Source organism: Cervus elaphus, chromosome 6 (assembly GCF_910594005.1).
Source record: "Cervus elaphus chromosome 6, mCerEla1.1, whole genome shotgun sequence".
NCBI classification, from domain to species: domain Eukaryota; kingdom Metazoa; phylum Chordata; class Mammalia; order Artiodactyla; family Cervidae; genus Cervus; species Cervus elaphus.
In genome coordinates this window covers 21,694,834-21,711,329 of record NC_057820.1, presented here as the reverse complement: position 1 = coordinate 21,711,329, position 16,496 = coordinate 21,694,834, and the positions used below count along the sequence as shown (strand labels likewise).

At 42.0% G+C, this 16,496-nt stretch overlaps 1 protein-coding gene across 1 annotated transcript in view; it reads right to left on the bottom strand.

The window, feature by feature from the left end:
- The window catches only part of ANTXR2 (ANTXR cell adhesion molecule 2), a 166,322-nt gene extending 150,964 nt beyond the window's left edge, over positions 1 to 15,358 (bottom strand). The window contains exons 1-3 of the mRNA XM_043906385.1: positions 14,549 to 15,358; positions 13,819 to 13,890; positions 11,639 to 11,710 (exon numbers count right to left, since the gene is read on the bottom strand). Coding sequence (XP_043762320.1) covers positions 11,639 to 11,710; positions 13,819 to 13,890; positions 14,549 to 14,700 — 296 coding nt within the window. The 5' untranslated portion in view covers positions 14,701 to 15,358. The remainder of the gene's footprint in view (positions 1 to 11,638; positions 11,711 to 13,818; positions 13,891 to 14,548) is intronic.
- Positions 15,359 to 16,496: the final 1,138 nt, after the last annotated feature.

Sequence of the window (16,496 nt, the reverse complement as noted above, 5' to 3'; positions counted from 1 at the left end):
CCAATAGATAATCAAAATAAAAAGTTGTGACTAAAGTAAAAGCTAAATGACCTTGAAGAGATGGATAGTAAAGACTGGAAAGGCAGCGAGAAAATTGCTACTGAAGGCTGTTTCATGCTCATTCATATCTGTTGCATTCCATTGGTTAAAGTGAGCCATAGGCCCAGCCCACATTTTTTAAATTATATATTTAAATAAAAGTACTTATATACACATATGTAAATACATGTGTATATATAAATATATACAGTTAATATATAAACATGTGTTTACTTATATACATATATAAATATATAAAAACACTTCTATACACATACATTATACCTGTTACATATATAATCATATTTGTCTCAGTGGTAAATCTGCCTGTCAATGCAAGAGATGCCAGAGAATAGGGTTCAATTCCTGGGTTGGGAAGATCCCCTGGAGGAGGACACAGCAACCCACTCCAGTATTCTCACTTGGAAAAATCCTTGGACAGAGGAGCCTGCCACGCTACAGTCCATGGGGTCACAAAGAGTCAGACACAACTGAGTGTGTGCACTCACACACATGTATGCATATATATTATATGTATTCTGTGTTTTATTGGAGGTCACAAAAGAGAAATTTATCACAAAACCTAAAAGTCTCATACATCTATGCTACCAAATGCCAGTTTAGATAACTCTATAAGCGTAAGTGTTATAGGTATGGAGGCAGAGGAACCAGAGATCAAACTGCCAACATCTGCTGGATTATCGAAAAAGCAAGAGAGTTCCAAAAAACATCTACTTCTGCTTTATTAACTACACCGAAGCCTTTGACTGTGTGAACCACAACAAACTGTGGAAAATTCTTAAAGAGATGGGAATACCAGACCACCTGCCCTGCCTCCTGAGAAATCTGTATGCAGGTCAGGAAGCAACAGTTAGAATTGGACATGGAACAACAGACTGGTTCCAAACTGGGAAAGGAGTACATCAAAGCTGTATATTGTCACCCTGCTTATTTAACCTGTATGTAGAGTACATCATGTGAAATGCTGGCCTGGATGAAGCACAAGCTGGAATCAAGACTGCCAGGAGAAATATCAATAACCTCAGATACACCACACTTATGGCAGAAAGCAAAGAAGAACTAAACAGCCTCTTGATCAAAGTGAAAGAGGAAAGTGAAAAAGCTGACTTAAAACTCAACATAGAGAAAACTAAGATCATGGCATCTGGTCCCATCACTTCATGGCAAATAGATGGAGAAACAATGGAAACAGTGACAGACTTTATTTTCTTGGGCTAAAAAATCACTGCAGATGGTGACTGCAGCCATGAAATTAAAAGACGCTTGCTCCTTGGAGGAAAAGTTATGACAAACCTAGACAGCACATTAAAAAGCAGAGACATTACTTTGCTGACAAAGGTCTGTCTAGTCAAAGCTATGGTTTTTCCAGTAGTCATGTATGGATGTGAGAGTTGGACTATAAAGAAAGCTGAGCACCAAAGAATTGATGCTTTTGAACTGTGGTGTTGGAGAAGACCATTGAAAGTCCCTTGGACTGCAAGAAGATCCAACCAGTCCATCCTAAAGAAAATCAGTCCTGAATATTCATTGGAAGGACAGACGCTGAAGCTGAAACTCCAATACTTAGGCCACCTGATGGGAAGAACTGACTCATTGGAAAAAACCATGATGTTGGGAAAGATTGAAGGCAGGAGGAGAAGGGGACAACAAAGGATGAGATGGTTGGATGGCATCACAGACTCGATGGACATGAGTTTGAGCAAGTTCTGGGAGTTGATGATGAACAGGGAAGCCTGGTGTTCTGCAGTCCATGGGGTTGCAAAGAGTCAGACTTGACTGAGTGACTGAACTGAACTGAACTGTACTTTATTCTCAAGAGAATATCAGTCAGTGATATGAAATGAACAAAACTGCAAACAAAATGTAGGAATACACAGAAACTTTATAAAGATTTCAGTTCAGTTCAGTTGCTCAGTTGTGTCTGACTCTTTGCGACCCCATGGAGCGCAGCACGCCAGGCCTCCCTGTCCATCACCAACTCCTGGAGTTTACCCGAACTCATGTCCATTAAGTCAGTGGTGCCATCCAACCATCTCATCCTCTGTCATCCCCTTCTCCTCCTACCCTCAATCTTTCCCAGCATCAGGGTCTTTTCAAATGAGTCAGCTCTTCGAATCAGGTGGCCGAAGAATAGTTACATAACATAAATAAATATTGCTCTTGGAAAATAAAACTTAGTAGATTGAGTAGAATATGAGACAAAACAATCTTCTCAAGATGTTGTTCATGTCCATACAAAATTACTAATGATTTATAATCCACTTAGCATTGTACTTTACCTGAGCAATTACAAATAAAGCATTTAGCAAAATGTCTGATACATAGTAAGTGCTCAATAAACTTTACTACTTCTGTCTCCTTCCATTAATTAACCACAACATTATATAATCAGTCTGACAAAATTAGAAAAATTACAGGAGGGGAAATCTGCTCACTCATTCAAATGCGGGACCATCCTAGCTATCTATTTAATTATGCCATTATATATTGTTATATGGCATACAGTGTGAAGAATAAACTGCAAAAAAAAAATTGTTCCCTATTAGCTCAACTTAAAAAATTTTCAAGGGTTTCAAAAGAGTGAAAGATGATTTTTCAGACACAAACATTGCTAATACATTATCTTAGGAACTCATACCCTAAAACTTGCTTACTCTTTATTTAACATGTCACTCTAAGGCCAATATATGTCAAGGTCTCTGTGGTACAGACACCAGACCAATGAATCCAAGGTCAGGGTCCTAGATTCAAAAATATCTGCTTACAAAATGCCCCATACAATCTGAGTTTGTGAAAATTCGTCTCTAATTTAGTTCACACTTATCTAAGTGATGTACCCAGATGACACCTAAAGTCTCTATCTGCTGTATCTTGTATATTTATACCCCATTTCCTCATTCAACACCTTTCTGGGCCATGAAAAAAATGACCCCTGCATTTTACCACCTGAGTGTGCCAGGCCTGTCTTCCAGACATGAGTAACAATGCATTTAATTTTCTAGAACATACCCATAAAGCAAACATGGGACTTCACTGAAAGCAACTATTCCCATATCCACGACTAGAATCTGAGTTGCTGCCATGCTCAGACCTCTCAGAATTAGCACAATGTGTGACCAGCACTGACTTTTCTCAACAGGAAAAATTACTTCCCTATTAGAATCTAAACAAAAACAACTAGTCACTTCCTCTCAGCACGTCACTGGTTTGTAAGAGAACAGAAGAAATTTAGAGGATGAATATATCTTTGAATCATGACAATTCTGGCTAATTCTGGAAACCAGCTGGAGAAAGGCGAACAAAGATTCTGAGGCAGTAGAATGGGTAGGTGCTCATGCTCAAGAGCCATACGCAGGGGTGAACTCTGGCCCTGACTTGGCTGTGTCACTTTAAGCAAAGTCACTTGACTTCAAACTTCTGCTAGAATCTGGGCACATAATGGTGATGAGGAGGTACAGTGATAAGACCCAGATCCCATCTCAGCCTCAGCCTCCTTACCACCTAGTCATTAATCAGGCCTTCTCATGCATTACGTGCACTTAATCATCCCCACATTTTATCACCCCAACACTTCTACACCGTAGGAATGATTAGCTCCTTATAACAGACAAGGGAATTGGGTAGCAAGAGGTGAAATAACTTGTCCAAAGTTACACAGCTCGTATACAGCACTTATGTTTTTCTGACCCAAAGTCCAGTCCTGATGTTTACATTTAACAAGCAACCTTCAGGATCCGCAACCCCCGCCAGGCTTCCCCTCTGACTCAGCTGGTAAAGAATCCACCTGCAATGTGGGAGATCTGGGTTCGATCCCTGGGTTGGGAAGATATCCTAGAGAAGGGAAAGGCTACCCACTCCAGTATTCTGGCCTGGAGAATTCCATGGATTGTACAGTCCATGGGATCACAAAGAGTTGGACATGACTAAGCAACTTTCATTTCACTTCACTTCAGGACTCCCCAAGTTAATAGCTGAATATGTTCTATTTCTATTCAGGAAATCAACCCTGAATAGTCATTGGAAGGACTGTTGCTGAAACTGAAGCTCCAATACTTTGGCCACCTGATGCAAAGAGCCAACTCACTGGAAAAGACTATGACACTGGGGAAAACTGCAGGCCAAAGGAGAATCAGCAGCAGAGGATGAGATGGTTAGAAAGCATCACTGACTCAATGGGCTTCCCTGGTAGCTCAGCTGGTAAAGAATCTGCCTGCAATGCAGGAAACCCCAGTTTGATTCCTGGGTTGGGAAGTTCCCCTGGAGAACGGATAGGCTACCTACTCCACTATTCTTGGGCTTCCCTGGTGGCTCAGACCAATAAAGAATCTGCCTGCAATGCAGGAGACCTGGGTTCAATCCCTGGGTTAGGAAGATCCCCTGGAGGAGGGCACGGTAACCCACTCCAGTATTCTTGCCTGGAAAATCCCCATGGACAGAGAAGCCTGGCAGGCTACAGTCCATGGGGTCAAAAAGAGTTGGACATGACTGAGCAACCAAGCACAGCATAGCACTAACTCAATGGACATGAATTTGAGCAAACTCCAAGAAATGGTGGAGGACAGAAGAGCCTGGTATGCTGCAGTCCATGGGTTCACAAACAGTCAGACTGGACTGAGTGACTGAACAGCAATAATGCTCTATTCCTAATGTGAAGAAAGCTGAGCGCCGAAAAATTGATGCTTTTGACCTGTGGTGTTGGAGAAGACTCTTGAGAGTTCCTTGGACTGCACGGAGATCCAACCAGTCCATCCTGAAGGAGATCAGTCCTGGGTATTCATTGGAAGGACTGATGCTGAAGCTGAAACTCCAATACTTTGGCCACCTCATGTGAAGAACTGACTCATTGGAAAAGACCCTGATGCTGGGAGGGATTGGGGGCAGGAGGAGAAGAGGACGACAGAGGAGGAGATGGCTGGATGGAATCACCGACTTGATGGACATGAGTTTGAGTAAACTCCGGGAGTTGGTGATGGACAGGGAGGCCTGGCATGCTGCGATTCATGGGGTCGCAAAGAGTCGGACAGGACAGAGTGACTGAACTGAACTGAACTGAACTGATACTTTCTAACTCCTGAATTCCATTCTGATACCAAGAGAATTGCCTCTGACTACATAAGTCAGTAATATTTCTTTTAAACCTAAGCATTTGCTTTTTATAAATAGTACATTATTCAAATAAAATTGAATAACCTAAATGTATAGAAATTATAAACATGAAGGAACACCCACCTTGAATCTCACTGAAGGAACCCCACCCTGAATCTCATTGCTAAGACAATACTGTTGTTAGCAATTTGTTGCTCATCTTCCAGACTTTTTTCCATGCATTCATTATCATATACACATACCATAAAAACCATTAAAATTTTTGTTTTTGTTTATCATCTTTAACAGAGTATTCTGCAACTTGCTTTTCTCAACTAGTATATCTTAGACATATTTTCATAGCAATATATATAGTTTCCAATTCTTTGAATGACTGCATAGTATCCAATTCTATGTATATACTCTAATTTAATTATAGTATCATCAACTGATGAGCATTTAGATTTACTACCATTTTCACATTATGAACAATTCTTCAGGGTTTAATCTCCCACATACCTATCTTTGCACACTGATGCTACTATCTCAGCAGGGCATAGTCCTAAAAAGTAAAATTGCTGATAGGAGACTTCTAAATGCTTACAGATACTGACAAATTTCCCTGAAAAATGAATGAACCAACTTATAAATTACAAACTATCTATCACAAGTAAATTTTTAATTTGGATTTAAAGGAATTAGAAGAAATCCTTTCAAATAATAGAAATGTACATATTACTTACACTTCTTATATAAATTTAATCAAATGACTTATCTTTAATTTCCTAGAAGTTTGCCTATGGAATATTTTTTCTTAAGTGATTATTATTCTCAGGTCAAACAAGTATACGACTTTTTCAAGTTGGGGACAAGCATATCAAAAAGAGAGTTGAAAATGTTTGCAACTGATCTATAGCAATAGGAATAAGAAGATTAGCAAATATAAATCATCATTTATTATTTCTCAAGGAGAGAAAACATTTGACAGCAGTTAATAACTCAGGTTGTACAGTCAGACCAACCCAATCATTCATTCAACATATATTTACTGAGCATCTATTATGTTTGAAGCTCTGTTATAGGTGTTAAGATATAGAGGTGAAGGTAAACAAGACAAAGAAGACCCCTCTGCTCCCATGAAGTTTACATTAGGGTTATGGAGATAAAATAAATAGATTAATTAACAGAACAATTTCAAAAACTGACAACCAAATAGAGAACTGTGGGACATTATTGGGAAGGTGAGGTAGGATTGCGTCATACCTGATGCCAAGGCAAGGCCTCTCGGGGGAGGTGACGCGTGGGATGAGGCCAGGGAAGACAAAGAGCAAAACGGCTAGTACAGAAACATGCGAGGCCCGTTCAGGGAAGGGAAGGCGGCCAGTGGGCCAGACTGGGGAATACAGAGTTAGGACAGGAGTGGGTGAGCAGTCAGGTAGGGCTTTTAGGCCACTGGGAAATGCGTGCTTTCTACTCTAAGCCATCAGATTGTCTTAAGAGCAAGAGTGGCATGATCTCCTCTACATTTCAAGAGACCGTTCTGGCTAATATACTCCTCATCACTGATTAACTGTGTGTCCTTGGACAAGCTACATTTCCTTTCTCAGCTTCGGTTTCCTCATTTATAAAGTTGAGATAATAGTATCTATGACATGGAGTTGATATAAGGGTTAAGTTAAGTAATGAATGGAAAGCATTTTGCACAGTATCTAGCACATAAAAATGTTCACTAAATGTCTCCAACTAAATCACTTTTACCTCATTAAGATTACACTGAACAGAACTAAGCATAATTCACGATCACCAATTATTCAACACAATAAGCAAAAATACCCTTTTAAATGAGTCTTGATTCAAATTCTCTAATACTGAGAGGCTGGATATTTCCATACTGAATCAACACTCAGCACTTTCCTCTTACTGGATCCTATAATACGGCCCTGGGTTATATGTGTTTGTGTACACTCCTCACTATCACACACACAATTATTCATCCTTGTGTTACCTCCAGAGCACATAATGCTCAAAACATGGTATACAGGGTAGGCAAAGCAGGATGGTGGGTAGGTGAGTGGAGGGATTACCAGATATATGGAGGATAAAAGAGAAGATTCTTGAGAGTCCCTTGGACTCCAAGAAGACCAAACCAGTCAATTCTACAGGAAATCAACCCCGAATATTCATTGGAAGGACTGATACTGAAGCTGAAGCTCCAACACTTTGGCCACACGATGCAAAGAGACGATTCATTGGAAAAGACTGGAAGGCAAAAGGAGAAGCAGACAGCAGAGGATGAGATGGTTAGATAGCATCTCCGACTCAAAGGACACAAATCTGAGCAGGAGACAGTGGAGGACAGAAGAACCTGGCATGCTACAGTTCATGGGGTCGCAAAGAGTCAGACAGGACTCAGCATATTAACAACAACAACAATGAACATAAAATAAAAATCATGAGGGCAAAAGAAGAGAATGTTTCAAATTGAAATATCCAAAATAATAATGTTTATAGGACTTTCCTGGTGGTCCAGTGGTTAAGAATCTGCCTGCCAATGCAGGGAACGGAGGTTTGATCCCTGATCCAGGCAGATTCCACATGCCACAGGGCAACCAAGCCCATGTGTCACAACTACTGAAGCCTATGTGCTCTAGAGCCCATGCTCCACAATGAGAGAAGCCACTACAATGAGACGCCCTCACACCGCAACTAGAGAGTAGCCCCCACTCACCTCAACTAGAGAAAGGCCACATGTAGTAATGAAAACCCAATGCAGCCAATAAATAAATATAAATTTTTAAAAAATAATGGTTTTGAATCATGAGCATATAAAATGGATAACTGATCATTTCTTGCCATGTTTTATTATTCTGTTCATGCATTTACATAGCACCAGACTTCCTGATGAAACCCTAACAGAAGACACAGTCCAACTGTAAGGACTTACTGCCTTTTAATCTTGCTTCCTCTCTACTGAAGATATTTAGCAACACTCTGAAACATGAAAGAGGTACTTCTCATATTTACCAAAGTACGGAAGAATGATGAGAAATAGAAACAAAATTGTGAAACCTGATGTATTTAACTTTTGCTTTTTCTATGTGCTCAGACGTCTAAGTGTGACATCAAGAAAGTTCATGCATAGAATTCCCCTTTCTAGACTTTGAAACAAGGATCCCCAATAGCTGTCGCAACATTCATTCAGTGATCTTGCATCTAAATATGCGAATGGTTTCTACACACTTAAAAGGCAGGAATAGAGATGCAGATGTAGAAAATGGACATGTGGACATGGAGAGAGTGGGTTGAATTGAGAGATTAGGCTTGACATAAACACATCACGCATGTGTAAAACAGATAGCTGCTGTATAGTATATGGAGCCCAGCTCGGCGCTCTGTGGTGACCTAGAGGGGTGAGATGCTGGGGCCGGAGGAGGGTGGAAGGAAGGGAGGAGGGGGAAGGGGTTGCAAGGAAAGGAAGGTCCAAGAGGGAAGGGTTATATGCACACATACAGCTTACTCACTTTGTTGTACTGCAGAAACACACAACATTTTAAAGCAACAATACCCCAATTTTTTTTTTTTTAGAAAAAGGGGGTAAATGAATGAAAAGTGACCTTATATCCAAATATAGAGGACCACAAAGTCACTAATTTAATTAAATAAAATTGGTAAAAGAACAACTAGGTTCAGAAAATAATCCTTTACTGGAACCTGTTCTGTAATATACAAAATACTTTTCTATGCATTGTCTTATTTTTGATCCCCACAAATCTCTTAAGAAAGCACAGTTTAAAAAGAAAGAAAGAAAGAAAGAAAACACAGTAGATTATGCCTGCAGTTTATAGACACAAATACTGACACAATGAGAAGATGATTTATCCCAAGTCTCTAACCAGTAGGTAGCAAAACTGGAACTCTTACCTAGGCCTTGTTAGTGTACATTCTGCTACCCCAAACTAATGCAATTTGGTAAACAGGGAAATTTGTTAAAACGGAACTTATTTCTATTTAAAAAGAGACAGAAGAGCCAACTATGTTTTTTTAAAAGTTGCAAGTAGCATTATATTAGAATTTCTCCTGGACTATTATAAATCCTTTCAAGCAGTACAATAATCCCTTTATATAAGGATAATGTCTCCCCATCATTAAAATAATGCACACTCCCTAACTGCAGATAATAACAACAACAACAACGCTCTCTTCGAGATACATATATGCCAGACTCTGTCCTACATTGTCCACGCTCACTGACTTCAATTTTTACAGCAGTCTTATGAGGTAGGTATTATTATTATGACCATCATCATCATCATTATACAGACGGAAAAAAGTGAAGCATAAAGAGGTTGTCATTTGTCTGTGACCATTTGGCTAGGAAATTGGTTCAGCAACTTTCAGCTGCAATATTATGCTGCCTCTGGAAACAGAAGCCCCTTTATCCCAACCTCTGCCTTATTAGATTCAACCAATGGTAACAGAAAATCTTTACTGAGATTCAGTTCAGTTCAGTTTCTCAGTCATGTCCGACTCTTTGTGACCCCATGAACTGCAGCATGCCAGGCTTCCCTGTCCATCACCAACTCCTGGGTTAAAATGGTGTTAGTGAAATTGTGTACAGTAATATAAATTTAATATTACTATAGTGTATAATAAAAATTGTGTTAGTGAGATTAACACAATTTAAACCCTTTCCACGTCTGCTGATGCAATACCAATCTTGCTGACCTGTGATTACACTTCATCAAAGTGCTAGAGAACTCACATATAAAGCACCTAACAGAGAACCTAGCACAAAGTATGCAGTTAACAATTACTGAGAGTCTACTGTGTGGCTGGCAATATTCTAAACGCTTTTCTCTACATATGCACTCCACAAATGTTAGCATGGTTCTCTTTTTGCTATGTATATGCTCAGTCGCTCAGTCGTGTCCAATTCTTTGCGACCCCATGGACTGTAGCCCGCCAGGCTCCTCTGTCCGTGGGACTTCCCAGGCAAGAATACAGGAGTGGATTGCCATTTCCTCCTCCAGGGGATCTTCCCGATCCAGGATCAATGCAGCTACTGCATTGGCACGTTGATTCTTTACCACTGAGCCACCTGGGGTGAATCAAACACTGTTTCTTTGGAAATTAAGCTGGGCAACGGAAAAAATTCTTTTCATGAAGGCAAGGACTGTTATATCAATGGGAATAAACAGCTGTTGTATGTGGGTTGTTAGGGACTACTGTTGCTCCAGCCTTTGATGAGACCCAGATGCACATGAGAAAGTACAAAACGAAGTATCAGAGAGGAGACTGAGGTCATAAGCTGGACTCCCCACCTACAGAGAGGTTTCCTCTCCAGGAAAAGTGAAACTTAAAGCACAAATACATTAGAAGTTTGATGGATTTTCCAAATCAATTCTGGGAATTTTAAATAAGTTACCTCTGTAAGCTCTTTTAAATATTATGTGTTCTTGACATTTTTAAAGTAAAAAAAAAATACTTTATTTAAAGGAACTATAAACACAAAACTTCTCAGAAATCCACATATCACACAGAACAAGGTACAACAGTCTTCCTTGCTGAAACTACAGTTTGGAGAAATTGGGTTTCACAATAAAACTAACCCACTCATTTATTCAAGAATTGATCAAAAACTACCTTGTGTACTTCGTGTTAAATGAAGTAGAAACTCTCCCTTCCCACTATGGAAAGAACCATTCTTTAAAATGTCAGTGACTACTTAATTTTTTAACTTTCTATTCTATGATGGAGTATAGCTGATTAACCATGTTGTGATAGCTTCAGATGCACAACAAAGAGACTCAGTCATACATATACATGTATCCATTCTTCCCCAATCTCCCCTCCCATCCAGGCTGCCACCTAACATCAATGACTACTTCTAACTTGCCACAATGATTAGTTCAAATGACATCAAAATGGTCATATAAAATATTATGACATTGATTTGGGGGAAATTATATATATATATGAAATTAAATTCAAATTTATAAATACATATATTTATGAAGTTAAAAGCAAGTTCTTTCATAAAGGTAAACATATTCGGCATCAGTGGACCTCAGACTAAGTCTAAAGATGCAGGATGTCTGCTCCACCTAGTAAATTATCCAAATAGATCCATATCTTTCTCCTCCTTAAGGTTCTTCAAATTCCTAGTTGATTAATATATTACATCTAAACAAGAAAGATGTAGAACTACTTACAGCAATAGAAAGGGGGAAAGGTGGGAGGCAGTAAACACAACTAAGGCAGAGATCTGGGTCTCATTGTACATTCCACAGCAATATGAATGATACTGATTTTCAGATTAGCTGCTCTTTTATATTATTCATACCTCCTTTTCCCTCTATTAGTGAAGAGAACTAAATTGTCTGTGTACTTGCTTGAGTCCACTGAGAGGCCTGAATCACCACTTGGAAACATCCATCATTCCTTTAAGATCAATCTCTACTAAAAGCCTGCAGCAAAGTGTTAATGCACTAACCTGTCTCCGGTTAATGGCAAAATAATGGTGGCTTGAGAAGAAAACACAATGAAAGATAATCTCATTTGAGGGCTGCAAAATAAGAAAAGAGGCAGTTAAAACATTTTTAAAAGAAATATTGATATAATACAGATGTATAGCTAGGGAGTCTCATTTAAAATCAGTCTCACTGAATGGTCCAGGCTTCTTTTAAATGGAACCCCTAAGTAGATACATGAACTCTGCTCAACATTACCATTATCACATAAGTCATTCTGGATTTAGTCAGTGCTGCTCAAGACTCAGGCACTCCTCTCTGACCCACAGGGCCATTTTAGGAAGAAATTACCTAGAAAGATAAATTCCAGGCCAGTGGAATTTTTTTTTTTTTTTTGTAGAAAGCTCTTTCTTAGGCCTTCTACCTCATCTCCTTCAAGGAGGCCAATCCCTTCAGAATGATTATCATAGCAAGTTTAGGGCTGGAGACAAGCTGGTTTGATTTAATTACCACAACTATGAGAGGAGTTCATACAAGTTATCCTGAGGTAGGATTACTTAAAGAGTGTCAAGGTCAATGTGAAAGAGAAGAACAAATCACATTTTGATTAGACATGTTCGGTTCTCTAAGTCTTAAGCACCAATACTTCTGACTGGCAACAACTGCCCTAGTTAGCTACACCTTTTAAGCTCTAAGCCTTGATCTCACAGAATGATTCCTGTTTCAAAGACACTACGCAACGTTAATTAAGATCTGAACCCTAAGCTGTAACACTCAGCTCTATAAACTGAAGAGCAGAATGATGCCCAAGGGTTACACATATTTGAAAAGTCATTCTCTTCAGTAGTCACCCTTTACTCATTTCCTACAATATATTATGGGTTAGTAACTGAACAACTAAACTCGTGCCAGAGAACTGTGTATTACAGAATTCCAATCTGTAAACCAGACCAAATAAGAGACATACTTCTTGGAAAGGTACTGAAATGACCCACTGCTTTTGATCAAAATCTATGAGACACTCTACCCACTCTTGGCTTAAATCAGAAAATTTATCAACAACTCTCTCTCCTGCCTTTGACACTTAAGGATATAAGGCCTTGTTTATTTTTCTTTCCTAGACAAGTTTACCTTAGACCCTGTCCAGAAATGAGTGTTATACTTGGCTTCTTAAACAGGAGACTGATGACTGAACAAGGACAAGCATACATTTTTATAGGGATAAGCTTACTGCTGCCAATAACTGAAAGCAAGGATTTCCTAGGCCTCTACAGATTGTTTGAAGTTACTTGCAACATGACTTTCAAAATGTTTTGATCATCCAAGCCTGTTTTAAAGAAAACATTTGGGCTAACACGACTGAAAGAAGCAATATTTAATGATACAGCTCCTTTTCATGTCCTTTCCATTATCTTGATAAACTTGCATTTCCTCATTGCATTTTTTTCTTCTTTAAAAAGAAAAAAAAAAAAAAAGAGGAGGAGGAAAAAAGCCTCAAAAGCCTAGTGTCCTAGGGTTACTTTTAAATAAGAAAGCCACTAATTTCTGGTTACCTCTAAATAAGAGAGTAAGCTGGCTATCATAGCAGTTATGCTTTTTATAGGAGACAAACCAATCTTTCCTAGTAAGGCTTATTGCATATATAGAACAGTTAAATTTTAAACCAGCCACACACCCACACATTGTGTAAACACAAGTCATTTCTTTAAACACACACACACACACACACACACACAAGTGCCTTTTCTGGTAGTGGGTTATTAACACATGCTCATTTGAAGTTTACCAACACTTTTTTTTCTTAATGAGGACCTCAATAATGCTAAGAATTGTGTGGAATGGAAAATATATTATGGGTATTATTAGCATAAACTTTTAAAGTGATAAATTATGAGAAAGCATAAATGAAATTCAAAACAGATGAAAACTCAGAAAGGAAAAGACATTTGGAATCATATCTGAAGATACTTCCCCAGAGCCTGAGCCAAGTTTCTGGGATCCAGATGAAATAAGCCCTCAACAACTGAAGGGCTGTCCTAATAACAGCATGTGTGTGATAAGACCTTGAGGCACTTAAAAATCAACACTTCAGGAAAGGCTTTCCCTGCAAATGGTTTCCAAAAAAGGATACCCTATCTAGCCTTTGGTCTACTTGCCTCCACCTCAAAGTCCCCTGCTTAGAAAAGGAAAGTAGGAGAGATACCTTACAAATCTCTCTGTAAGCTGCTGGACAAAATTGTAAATTTGAATCCAGTTATTTGCCACACTCCCAGACCTGAAAAAGAAAATTGAACAAATCAGAAAAACAACACATTTACAGGGGTGTCACCTGACCTCTTCTTCAAGCCAAGTTAACAGGATCAGCAGCTGAAAGGTAGGTGCTACAAGAACCTAGGAAGTCTACCCATCTTCAGGGACCACCTGCCTGCTAATTGTCCGGAGTTAAGATGCCAGCTCTTCAAATAAACACAGCCTTCCTTAGAAGGAAACGCAAACCACACTGAGTACGTTAACTGCAGACTGCCAAGCTACAATGAAAGCGCTGTGCTCAGGATAAAACCCGGCAAACTTTAGCCAGCGTGAGGCGTTGAGGGCTGAGGGACCCAGAAGGAGTCTTACGTGGATCCCAGGGTCGCAGAAGGTTACCCCAAGTGACGGCACTCCCCATTTCCCAAGAAACCCCACCACTGGCCAACAGTGACTGCCCATCTCCCTAGAGAGCCTAGCAGCTCGGGGCTCCTCCTATCACCCCGCAGCCCGCACCGATCCCAAAGCGCTCGCCTTTCGGACAGAGATAGCAACAGGGCGCCCATCACCGGAGTTACCCCTCACCCCTCCCCAGGTCGCACGGACATCTCAGCCTCCCCCCACCACAGCTCACCACCCAGGACCACGCTCCCCCGGAGACCCTGGATCCCTTTTCCCGCACTCACTTGTCCAAGACGAAGTAGAGATCAAAGGCTCCGTGGCAGGAGGGCTGCTCCTGGGCGCTCAGCAGCCCCCCGGGACCGCTGAGAGCGAGCAGCCACAGCCCGGGGACCAGCCAGCGCCCGGGACAGCGGGCCGGGGAGCGCCCCGCCACCATCCTGCGGCCGGGGGTCGGCGGCTCCCTCCTGCTCGCAGCCCCCCTCGGCTCGGCTCGGCTCCACTCGGGGGCTGGCTCCACTAGGCTGGTGGGAGTGACCAGGGACGCACCCTGAGGTGGGGGGACAGCGAGTCCCTTAGGGCGCCGGCGCCTGGGTCAGCGGGACCCACAGGCTGACAGAGGGAGGGAGACGGGGAAGGAGGGAGGTCCTAGGAGGACAAAGGGAGACTCCGCCGCCGCCGCCGCCGCTGCCGCCGGAACTCTTGACGAATCCCCGTGGAAGAGCGATCCGGCCCTCCCCCTCCCGATTCCGGAGAGTTCCTGCAGACGACCGGGGCCCGCGGCGACTGCTCGCAGCAGAAGTTCCTCCGCCGCCTCGGGGCGAGCCTCCAGCCTCCGCTCGGGAGCGCGGGTCCTCCGGGAGAGCCTCCCGGGACACGGCCGCCGCCGCGCACACTTAAAAAGCGGAAGACCCCTCGGCTCGGGGTTCCCCGCCTCCGCCCGGCACTGCAAACTTTTCTCCCTCGTACTCAGCTCTGGCACCGCGCGGCGGCCGGGCGGTCCTCTGTAGGGGAGGAGGCCGGGCGGCTCCGGAGAAGCCACTCGCAGCCGAGGCCAGAACCGCAATCCGGCCGGGTCCCCGCGGTGGCGGTGTGCGCCCGAGGGCGGGGCCTGAGCCGAGCCACACACGCACACTTGTGGGTTCGTGCCGAGCCGAGATGACTAAGGCTTGCCAGCTTTTGGAAAGGAGAGAAGTAGTTTAGAAAAACAGATGTCCTCTAGAAACTAAACAACCCCCCTTCCTGTACCCTGCAGGCTCGGCCTGTTGCAGCAGCTGTGCAGAGCAGCCCTTGGCGGGGTTGGGAGACTGAGGTCTAGCGGTTTGGAGAAAGGGCAAGCCCCCTCGCTCTGCCCCACCCCCATTATCACAAGCACACTTGCTGCTCGGGTATCTAAAGGAGGCAACTTCCTCTTTTTTTTTTTAAATAAAACTGCTTCATTGTTTCATCTCACTAAAGCTAGAAACTTATCGGTGTGGGGGGCTGGGGAGAGTAAAGGTGGGAAACTCTTCAGGAGTGAACAGTTGTATCTCAAAACATTGCATCCCACTGACATTCATCTCAAGCTCCAGATATTAAGAATTTCATCTTGGAGCCAGCTGGGTCACTCTTGCCAAACTTGCACAGGAGCAAAAGTTTGCAGGCATTTTGGATTCTCTGCTTACCATTCTGCACTCAACCTCTCCTCTCTGCCCCCACCGCAACCTGCCTTCCCCCAGTGGAAACTGGCTAGTAGAACCTAACCATCTGACCGGTATGTTAGACGCTCAGTCGTGTCCGACTCGTTGTGACCCCATGGACTGTACCTCCTCAGGCTCCTCTGTCCATGGGAATTCCCAGGCAAGAATACTGGGAGTTGGTTGCCATTTCCTCCTCCAGGGGATCGTCCCCACCCTGGATTGAACCCTCCTCTCCTGAGTTTTCTGTATTGGCAGGCAGATTCTTTACCACTGAGCCACCAGAGAATCCCACCAGTGATTGAGAGTAACGTTCAGCGTCACCTCCTCTTCATTTGAATTAAGTCAAGGCTTTATGATAAAAAGTTCATATAGTACTACATTATATGTTGTCTCAGCAATTTGAATAGTTTTGGTGCATATTTAACTTTTCGTTTACGTTGTCTTTGACTACAACCAGATTTGCAAGCTGTTTGAAGATAGAAATCCATCACCTTAGGATCTACTTTAGGTAAAGAATCTGCCTGCCCATGCAAGAGACACAGTTCAGTCCCTGCGT